The 10,786-nt window shown below is 38.4% G+C and overlaps 3 protein-coding genes and 1 long non-coding RNA gene across 4 annotated transcripts; all 4 read left to right on the top strand.

The window, feature by feature from the left end:
* Nucleotides 1-696: 696 nt before the first annotated feature.
* LOC141818972 (nuclear-pore anchor-like) lies at nt 697-822 on the top strand (the record flags this gene model as incomplete). The annotated part of the gene is given in 1 exon segment (XM_074706363.1): nt 697-822. A coding segment is annotated over 1 exon segment (81 nt), but the record flags the coding sequence as incomplete, so codon positions are not given.
* Nucleotides 823-916: 94 nt separating this feature from the next.
* On the top strand, nt 917-3,360 carry LOC141818970 (uncharacterized). The gene is made up of 3 exons (XR_012601024.1): nt 917-994; nt 2,030-2,071; nt 2,157-3,360. It is a non-coding gene; the product is annotated as an uncharacterized LOC141818970 (long non-coding RNA).
* Nucleotides 3,361-4,319: 959 nt separating this feature from the next.
* LOC141818968 (chaperone protein dnaJ 16-like) lies at nt 4,320-7,369 on the top strand (the record flags this gene model as incomplete). The annotated part of the gene is given in 3 exon segments (XM_074706361.1): nt 4,320-6,535; nt 6,658-6,693; nt 6,779-7,369. A coding segment is annotated over 1 exon segment (173 nt), but the record flags the coding sequence as incomplete, so codon positions are not given.
* Nucleotides 7,370-8,380: 1,011 nt separating this feature from the next.
* Nucleotides 8,381-10,653, top strand: LOC141818969 (pentatricopeptide repeat-containing protein At2g02750). Its single transcript, XM_074706362.1, has one exon. It carries the CDS (start codon nt 8,441-8,443, stop codon nt 10,496-10,498), a length of 2,058 nt encoding a protein of 685 aa, XP_074562463.1. The 5' UTR covers nt 8,381-8,440; the 3' UTR covers nt 10,499-10,653.
* Nucleotides 10,654-10,786: the final 133 nt, after the last annotated feature.

Below are 10,786 nucleotides of genomic sequence, written 5' to 3'. Positions count from 1 at the left end.
TCCAAAATCCTTAAGTCTAAATTAATAATAGTTTACTCATCTAATCTTATAAAGGCACTTCATTAGCCTAAGAGTTACATGCCTGCTTGTGAGACTAAATTTGGGTGTTAAAATCTCTCCCAATTAAGGTTGAACTTGCTTGCCAAAACTCAAAGCTCCATTTCTTGGTAAGATTGCACCATGCTGTTTATGTATTTACAACGAGAAGGTGAACAGAGTAGCCATTTGAAGAAATGCAATTTCTTGTTGACACCATCATTATCATTGAGCCATGTTTGTCCCAACAATCTGGATTTTGGGGTAAGCTATAGGTTTAAACAATCTTAACACTGGTTATCTAGGTCTAACTCAATCCTAAACCTTTTTCTTCTTGGGATCTTAGATTGAAGGTTTTACATATAACTTCTTGAAAATGTTTTGCTATATTACATATGAATCACATGAATGAAAATTACTTGTCTAAACGAAAATATCTTCCAGTATTTAGATTAATATGAAGTTAGGATATACCATAGATTTATAAACACTAGTTTCGTGATATACTTGATTGTACTAAATAGGAATTACCATCCTTTTTGTGTGTTGTTTTGGCTAACATTTCTCTTTTTCCTTGATATCATTTTGGTTTTGGAAGTTGTTTCTATACTTCGCTGCATCCATATATTTCCAATCGATTTGACTGCCAAATCTATGCAGAGGAATGAGGCTAATGTTGGTTCAGCTAGAAATTTGGAATTAACTCAGCTAGTGGTTGATTTCCAAAAGAGGCTTCGATAATCTTCTAATTCTGTACAAGAAGCTGAGGAGAATGCAAGAAAACTATCCATGTAGGTTGGATTGGTTGCTTATGATTTATTTGTTTGGGTCTGATTGCATTAATTCAGTGTACCTTACGTTCAGGTGTCCATTAAGCATGAAAGAGATAATTAGTAACTCGGAGAAGAGAGCATTAGATGAAATTCACAATTTATCAGAGAGAGTGCATCATCTTCAGGTGACTTCTATTCTCTAATCACAATTGCTAGGCTTTCATCGGAATACGCATGTTCACTGGACCTGTAGCACCTCAAGTAAAAGTTTCTGATTCTCAAATTGCATGAGCAATCGATCTTACATGTAAAGGGTCATGTATCCATGGCTCAAAAATTTTCTGAACGTCCACAGAAAAATTATTTGTAACTGTCTAAAGTGAGAAGCAAAAACATTGCTCAGTAATATCATCATGAATCTTAAAGTTATGTGCGGTAGCAATACAAACCAAATACAACTAGTAGCAGGGTCCTCAGCTAAGCCTTGGAAATCTTAATGCCATAATGCCTTTCAAATCCTTTTAGCCATTATCCTACTACAATAATTCTTGCTAGGAATAATGCCCATGCTGTGGCAATTTCACCCAGAAGGGTTACTCCTATAGCACATCCTTAAATAATGCTCAAAGCTCTTGGCTCTGAGTAGTAGGAGCAATATTTAATTTATTATGAGACCAAATGATGGATTCAATAAGTCCTTGCTAATAACCACAACCTCTAAATAGAAACATTAAACTGAAGGCCCATAACAAAATGAGCACCTAAGAAAAAAAGACCATATGTAGACAATGAAGAACTGTAAAAAACTAAATTACCTGATATGCTTGGGCCCATAAAAAATCTCAAAGCCATCCATTAATAGTAATGCATCATTGCACATTCTTCTACTTTCCTCCACATTTTTCATGCTATAGACAAAAACTGCCATGGATAATTATGAGGATGAATGATATCTTTCTGAATGGGATAAGAAAATTCCTACTATTCTCTCTCTCAATTGAAGAAATATTTGGAAAATAAAACAGCAAGTACAAAAATGAGTAATAATTCCCTGTATAGGACTTGTATGATTGTTGTTTTACCTGGCTTTCTTGGCTGGGCATTTCCTTTTGTGCTTGCATTTTCTTTCATGGGAGATTTTACTCAAACTATTATAACACAAGTTTGATACCTGGCAGTTTATTCTTTGAACTTTGACATATTCATTTTTTTTAATGCAGGCTAGCCTTGACACAATTCAAAGTTCAGAAGAGGTTCGGGAGGTATAAGTCCCTTGAGCAGTTTTTTTGACCTTGTTTTTTAGGACTTCACTTTGTTACATATGGCAACCATTTCCTTATAATTCAGAATTCAAGAGCTGTTGAAATGAAAAAGCTGGAGGAATACTCAAAACGGGTAGAGGTATGGTGAATTGCTTTCTCTTAGCTTATCGCTTAATTTGGTAATGCTGCTAACATTACTAGTCGTATAATATGTTTCTTCGTCTATTATTTTCCCTTTCGTTGTCTCTCTCTCTCTATTTAAGTTGTTGCATGGAAGGTGGGTTGTGCTTTTTATAAATGCTAACTTAATTTTGATATGCTCCGAAAACCATTGTGCATGTATAGTTCAAAGTTTTGTTATACTTCACCTCACTTTTTATATTGTTTGGATTCAAGATGTCGGAGCATGCCAATCTCATTTATGATAGTATATGTTATCTTATATTTTGAATGCAATGTCTCATTTGCAGTTGTTCAAAGCTCATTGGTGGTAATTGTGTATTGTTGGATCTATTTCCCACTGAATTCTCTTTTGATGGTCTTTTCCTTCTTTTTTTTTTTTACATTTCACTAGCCTATAGTTTGAATAGAAATCTTTTCTTTACAAATTACAATACCATGTTCCAGGTTTATACCAACCTATGTTTTTCTTGTAATAATTTCCTTTGTGGATGAGGATATATTTGCATGCTTACTTAATCTTATTTTCTTTTCCCCCACTATACTATATATTTAAAAAACTTTTTACCATTATTTATATCTTGTTTTCTGCCTGTTGGCATAGGTGAAATATATCCTTCTTCCAGTGAACTGAAGCTATGTAACTGAAGCTAGGTAGACATAAAGAAAATAGACTATTCGACTTATATCACTAGACACCAACTATGTATCGTCTGACTTGGGTGATATATGCTTTCATCCATGTGGGTAAGAGTGGAGTAGATCAATGGCAAATACATGCTATGAATCTTATATGAGGGTTCATGACAAACCTAATGGTAGATAAATGTTGAGTCTTTGCATGAGACTTTCAATGATATTTGGGTAGATTATATAGCAGCCCAATACAGTTTGCATGTATGCTTAATCTGGATTCAACAAAAATCAAATCCAAGTCATGCCATACATCACACAGTCATAATTCAGTGTTACATTTAGGCATTAATTGAAGTCACTTAGGTCCATATTTAGTCCAAATTCGTTCAATTAGATATTTAGACTTAATATTTGGTCAGGATGATCTGAATCATGTTTAGTGTTGACTTTTCTCCTCAGCAAGACAGTACTGTTCTAGGTTGGTATCAAAACCAGTACTCTTATTAATAATGTAATCCTTTCTATTTTGCTAGTGGAAGTTGGATGCACTGCTTTGCACGACCATGTTAGTTTGAGATTTTGGTCTTCTGACTCAGCTAGATGACTAGTTGACTCTTATCATTTGTGGGTGACTTCACTATTGTTTTTTTAATCAAATGGATGGATTAGTAAACCATAAATTCAAAACCTACTACTTAATGTGGGACTGCCAACTGTCAGCATCTAACTGATAAATGTTTGAATGATTATTGCTGTAAACATACTCTAAACATGGGGGAAATTAAATGGGGACAAAATTTTGCATATCTTGATTTGGAGTAAAGCTACAAGTAAAGCTACAAGCTGTTGTAAAATGAGCAAAGGGGAATATAAGGTGCAATAGGCATTTTTAGTGTTTAACCAAAGTGCCATATGAAACCATCAAAAGAGAAGTAGCATTTTGAACAATGTCAACTCGTTACACATTACACAATGTCAAATCTAAATTCCATTTTAAACTTTTGCAGATGTACCAACACGAAAATTTCTTGGCTTAACAAAATAGTAAGTGCAAACAGAAGAAAAGCTGTTGAAGGCGTTAGTCAATCAACATCGAATTCGTAAACATATGACACCTACTTGTAATGCAAGACTTAGTCCACCATTCTCTTCTTGCTCAAAGTACATCAAAAACAAAATTAGTGTTGTATGTTTTCTAGAAAAAGTGGTAAGCATTGCCTCTCTGGGGAGCCACTGGTGCCGCTGGTGGTTCATCTTCATCTGCCGCTGCCGCGGCGGCCGCTGCCTCCTCCACTGTCCAATCGATAGTGGCTGCCGCTTCAGCGGCAGATGAAGATGAACCACCTGCGGCACCAGCGGCACCAGTGGCTCCCCAGAGAGGCAATGCTTACCACTTTTTCTAGAAAACATACAACACTAATTTTGTTTTTGATGTACTTTGAGCAAGAAGAGAATGGTGGACTAAGTCTTGCATTACAAGTAGGTGTCATATGTTTACGAATTCGATGTTTATTGACTAATGCCTTCAACAGCTTTTCTTCTGTTTGCACTTACTATTTTGTTAAGCCAAGAAATTTTCGTGTTGGTACATCTGCAAAAGTTTAAAATGGAATTTAGATTTGACATTGTGTAATGTGTAACGAGTTGACATTGTTCAAAATGCTACTTCTCTTTTGATGGTTTCATATGACACTTTGGTTAAACACTAAAAATGCCTATTGCACCTTATATTCCCCTTTGCTCATTTTATTTATTCTTTTAGTTTTGTTGTAATATTAATCTGCTTGTAAAAGGTATCATTTGCCTCAAAAATTGTTGCATACACACTCACACACACTGAATTTTAGTTTGACAATTAATTTATAAATTAGCAGCAAATAACAGATAGATGTACTTTCTAACAATTTCAACTTTTGGAATTAATAGTCAGCCAGTCAACTTTACCATGGTGGTAAAGGAGTTCTTGGGTTGTAATTACATTTGATTCCATAATATGTCTCCAGTTAAGTTGAGATAGTAAAATGGTGGTTCAATCCATTTCTTAACAACTCTAAGGAGATGAGCCTCAACTTTAATATATAAAACCGACACAACAAAGTATGTCTCTTATATTTGTATCGCTTAGCAATAATTTTATCAATAATTTTATCGGTTGGGATTCCTCCTGAAATTCTCAAAGATAAAATGCAAAAATTGCCAACACAACACTGCATTTGCGGAGGCAGCAGTTGTAATAGTCAAAAACGATATATTTCAAATAGAATGAAGAATAGGCAGTCTTGATGAGGAAAAGAAAAACACAACAAACAGAACTTAGTGATATCATAAGAAGCATTGTGAAAAAGAAGAATATACACTTTGAAAAGTAAGAGTGTTTATATTGTTTGTTTCTTGTTCTTTTAGTTAAGAGGCATCAATTGCCCATGCTATTGGATTTAGTCCCACACAAGACAATTAACATTACTATTAGTGACTAGGTATGATTACTTGAATGGAAAATATGAGGCAGAGGAGGTAAAGTGACAAAAAGATGTACAAAAATGATAAAGCTCCATATGTAATTTTGTAAGTCTTTCTGTCCTTCCCCTATCTTCCATCCAAGTAATCAGACCATAGACAACTGTAAGAAAAAGTGAGTGGCCTTGGTTAAAAAAGGATATCAAAGGGCTGAATTAACCAACTCAATATTCAAATCACCGTTAAATAAAGAATAAAGCTCCCTCCCGTGACATTTTCATGCTCATAGTCTTGGATTTATATGAGTGCATGTCATGATCCACAAGGACGGTAAAGACACAGTCAAACCAGAGTCTGAATAGTGAGTTGGCAAGAAGTTTCAGTTCCATAATAACTCATGAATCTTTTGTAATGTCATCAATGTTATATTAAATAGGTAGGTAGCTATGCCTACCCTTCGAGTTCTAGGAATAGGTACTTGCTATAATTTAGTGGTATAGAGAATCAGACTTGAGATGTTAAAACTTGAAATGAATATTGTATTACTGAGTACAATTTGAAATTGATGGTTGGCATAAATCCAAGTTTCCTGGAAACCATAGAGACATCATCTTACAAAGTCCTTTTGTCTTTTGCCTGTAGACCAACCAACCAACTTTCAATTTATCCTATAAGACTTGATATTACAAGCTCACCAAAAATCTAATTTGTTCATGACTAACTTTCAAAGGATGTTGGGCATCTGGTATTAGATAGTACATGTGAGGCCAGCAATTAGCCTTGGGCAAAGTATTTTAACCAGAGTTTATTCTATTAGTGTTGTATGTTTTCCATAACTATGATCCATGGTTCATTAAAAGGAAAAGAAAAAAATTAGGCTTCAAAATTCTGGTAAAAGAGGTAAGCATGGGCTCTCCGGGAAGCCGCAGGTGCCTCAGGTGGTGGTATAACTTCATCTTCATGTGCCGCTGAAGCGGCCACTATAGATTGAACAGTGGAGGAGGCAGCGGACGCCGCGGCAGCGGTGGCCTGGGCAGCGGCATTGGCAGAGGCAGCGGCTTGCTGGAGGACACGGTAGTGATGTCGTCGGATGGGCAGGAGCGCATCTGCTGCCGTCTCGGAGGCAGGGATAGAGAGACAGACAAGGATCTAGAGAGCGAAGACATCATCGTGCCAAGGATAAGGGATCAGGTATAGCAGATAATTTTATTTTTTAGTGATTATTTTGTGAACATTTAAACTTCCATCAGTGCAGGATCCTGCAGTAAAATGAATTGTTCTTTGATCCATTTAATGTTTCTCATCTTTTTCAGGGCATTCAGAGAAATTGAGGCATCACTCTTCGCGAGGTACATTCCTGAGCTCTTTTTAAAAATGCCCTGTTGTATATGATTGTAGAGTTTTACTTGGCCTTTATGTGAATCTTTCTCGCAGATCGCAGCGAATACCATAGTTCTCGCTCCTCTCGTGAGAAAGATCGATATGAGAAAGCTAGACACAGACACCATCCTTACAGTTGAGTGATAGATGCATGGTGGAGCCATACTTTGTTGGCAAACACTATCAGTGGCTTACCAACTGCTCAAGTTGATTGAGAAGCTGTAGCTGTACTTTCGAAGTATAATATTAAATCTTTGCTGGATCTGCACCTACTGCGAGCATCTTTTAAACAGACCATGTTACATCTCAACGACCACCTGAAGTTACTGTAACCTCTAAGTAATTTATTTTACAAATTGAGGTTGTACATTAAGAGAGTGCAGCAATTTGTATTGCTGGAAATGCCAACCTTTTCCCAGCTTTACACAAACGCGAGTCTATTATTATGGAAACCCTTATTTAGAAAAAAAAAAGAAAGAAAGAAAAGAAGCGGGTGTTGTAAACATTTGATTGTATCCGTGAGAACTCGAGATTTTTGTCTGCAGTTGTGTAGCAAAGTTTTTCTTTGCTCATGTTGAACCTCTAAAGTATTGTTGCAGCCTACCTACCTTGCTTTTTGTTGCGCTATCCTCTTAGAACTTCAAACGAAAGTGAATTTATGTATTTGTTCTTAAAACAATCATCATCTTGTATTGTTCTCTTGACTGTCTTCAATCAAATCCCAGCATTCAAGTTCTCTCTTCTCTTCTACAAAGCTGTGGGAGATTCAATGCCTTTCCATGGGTTTCTTGGATCGAATTCCATTTCTCAATGAAAAAAACAAAAAAAAAAAGGTCTGCATTAAGAATTGTTCAGGGTTTAGATACAATGCAATGCAGTTGCCAATTAAAAGACACTCACCCATGATTCTTTCTGCAGATGGTCAAGCCTCCTAGGAACTGAGGGTGCTTTCTTAAGGCATTGACTGTTTAGATGATGCCTCTCCACATAATCCAACAGTGAGAGAGAAATGGTTCTCTCTTAAATATAAATATCAAGGGAAGAAACATAGCGAGAGAGGGGGCAGGGATTTGTTCAATGTGTTCACTTCATTTTTCTTTTATAGAGGGAGCAAGAAGGAGATAAAAGGGATTAACCTTAATTAGTTCATACAAACTCTTCACTTCCACTCCACTTGTTTCATTGTGCCCAAGTCACGTCTCTGCCTTGCTCATACCTCACCTTGCCTTGTTTTGCCCATTGCTTCGCTCAACATTATGCGCTACTTCACATTCGGTGTCCGGACAGGACTTATCAATTCCACTAGAGGAACCAGTGAAAGTGAAAGAGAGTTATTCTTCTGTAAAAAGGTGGAATCTGTCAGTGGTCCGAAATCTGTGAAAGAGAGTTGTTCGATCTAATCTGATTATGTCATTTATCGTTTGTTGATTGATACCAAAGATAATTTAGAGATTTTGATCGAATAAAGAAAGAAATCAATTTATGTCATATTTTTTATAGAGAGAACAAAGAGGAGAGATAAGCCTAGGGTTAGAAGAGGGACTCTCTAACTTCATCGTCTCTCTTCGTCGTAACCAGGATAAACAAAAAAAAAATCACAAATCAGGCCTATGGATTACAAATCGGATGATTAAACACTATGCTGGCTGCCGTCTCCCCAAGTTATGTAGCACAGCAAGCTCTCTCTCCTCTTTGCTTCTTGAACAATTCCTCTCGATGACTTCACCTTCCTACCCCTTCCTTCACATGGCATCAGGCAAGCTCCACTCCGTTCTCATCACCCAGATCCTCCACGGCCACGCTACCACACGCGGCATCCACTCCGCCACCGCCCTCAACACCGCCTACCTACCACGCTGCTACTTTCACGACGCCTCCTTCAAGGTGTTCGACCGTGTTCACCACCCAACCTTTCGGACTTTCAAAGCCCTCATCTCCGGCCTTTTACGTCACCAATGCTTCCACCACCTCCTTCCCGTGTTCCCCGGCCTCCTCGACAACCCCAATTTACATCCCAGTCCTGTCAATCTCGCGAGCTTACTCCGTGCTTGCGCGACTCCGAAGCAGGCCAAGCAGTTGCACGCCCTCTCGTTGAAGATGGGGCATGACTCCGATGCGTACATCGCGACGACGCTCATCACCATGTACTCGAATTACTCCGAGTTGAGTTCCGCTCGGAGGGTGTTCGAGCTAATGCAGCAAAAGAAAGTGACTACTTTTAACGCTATGCTATCTGTATTGATCAGAAATGCAGAGTTCTTATCAGCTGTGAAGTTGTTCAGAGACATGGTGGTTGTGCTGCGACCCAGCTCCGTCACCATCGCCAGTTTACTCCCAGCCTGTGCGACTCCGATGCAGGGTAAGCAGCTGCACGTCTTCTCATTGAAGGTGGGGCATGATTCGGATGCATATGTCGCAACTGCCCTCCTCACCATGTACTCGAATTGCTCCGAGTTAAGTTTCGCTCGAAGGATCTTCGAGTTGATGCAGGACAAGAAAGTGGCTACCTTTAACGCAATGTTGTCTGCATTGGTCAGAAATTCAGAGTTTCTATCAGCTTTGAATCTGTTCAGAGAGATGTTGGTGGTGCTGCAGTCCAACTCATCGACATTGCTCACTCTTCTATCGGCGTGCTCGGAGCTCTCCTCGCTCTCCTCTCTGCGACTCGGGAAGCAGATACATTGTTATGTGTACAGAAATGGGTTGAGCTATCATGATGTCAAGATTGGAACAGCACTTGTGCGCATGTATTGCAAATGTGGATTGGTCGAACAAGCTCATCGAGTTTTTCAGCAAATGGAGGACCGGAACTTGGTGACTTGGAACACTATGATTTCAGGATTCTTATGTCACGGAGATGTTCATAGCGCTCTGTGTTTGTTTCATCAGTTGAGAGTGGAACGCATATCCCCTGATGCAGTTACTTGGAACATATTGATCAGTGGCCTTTCGAGACACGGAAATGTGACCGAAGCTTATAGACTGTTGGTCCTAGTGCGATCAGACCAAGTCTCTCCATCACTGAGTTTGGAATGCATGACTAGTCTACTTCAGGTTTGTTCGTCGACCACAAATCTCCTTCTTGGGAAAGAGATTCACTGCCATGCGTTGAGGATCGGAGTGGGGCACGAAGATGACGTTTTCCAAACAGCCTTAATCGATATGTACATGAAGTGCGGATACTCTCTTCATGCTTGTAGGGTTTTTAGTCATGTCGAAAGTAAGTCAATGGATCCAGTGATGTGGAATGCCATGATATCTGGTTATGGAAGAAATGGGGAGAATAATGCTGCACTTGAATTGTTCAAAGAAATGCTAGAACATGAAGTAAAGCCTAGCGCAGCTAGTTTTCTGGCTTCGTTATCGGCATGTAGTCATAGTGGTCAAGTCGAAAAGGGCATGAAAATTTTTAAATTCATGACAATAGTATGTGGGATAAAGCCATCGAAAGAGCACCTTGGCTGTTTGATTGATTTGTTAGGTCGAGCAGGAAAGCTTAGTGAAGCTGAAAATTTTATATGTGAAATCCCTGAGCCTTCAAGTTCCATGTATTCTTCTTTGTTAGGTGCTAGCAGGCATTACGCGGAGGCTGAACTTGGAAAAGCAATGAGCAAGGAGTTTTACAAATTGGACCCAAGAAATTCAGCTTCGATGGTGATTTTATCAAATATACATGCAAAGCAAGGAAGATGGGAGGAGGTAGAAAAAGTGAGAGAAAAGATGATGAGCAAAGAGATATACAAAGTGCCTGGTCACGCTTGGGTTGTACCATAATACTTACAGAGAACATGTTAGCTAGTTGCCTCTATTATTTAAAAGTCTGAACCAATGCCAACCAGTCCAGAGCTCTCAACCAATATTGCTACTTGTTGGCAGTTGCCGCTACAAAAAATAAAATAACATAACGGTGAATTTAGCATGGGTTTGGGCAGAATCTCAATAGTTAATTATTATTGGATGCTACTGTAGTAAAGTTTGATGCTCCCTTCTTTTACAAAGGTTTTTAGTACAAAACGATAATAAGTAGTCAAAATCAAGTTGCAGGCTTGTTAATGATTGTAA

Source organism: Curcuma longa, unplaced genomic scaffold, assembly GCF_044706935.1.
Source record: "Curcuma longa cultivar G26 ecotype Majalengka, Jawa Barat unplaced genomic scaffold, ITB_CL_G26_1.1 contig_27047, whole genome shotgun sequence".
Taxonomy (NCBI): domain Eukaryota; kingdom Viridiplantae; phylum Streptophyta; class Magnoliopsida; order Zingiberales; family Zingiberaceae; genus Curcuma; species Curcuma longa.
The sequence above is the reverse complement of the archived record's forward strand: the minus strand, read 5'-3'. Positions and strand labels throughout refer to the sequence as shown.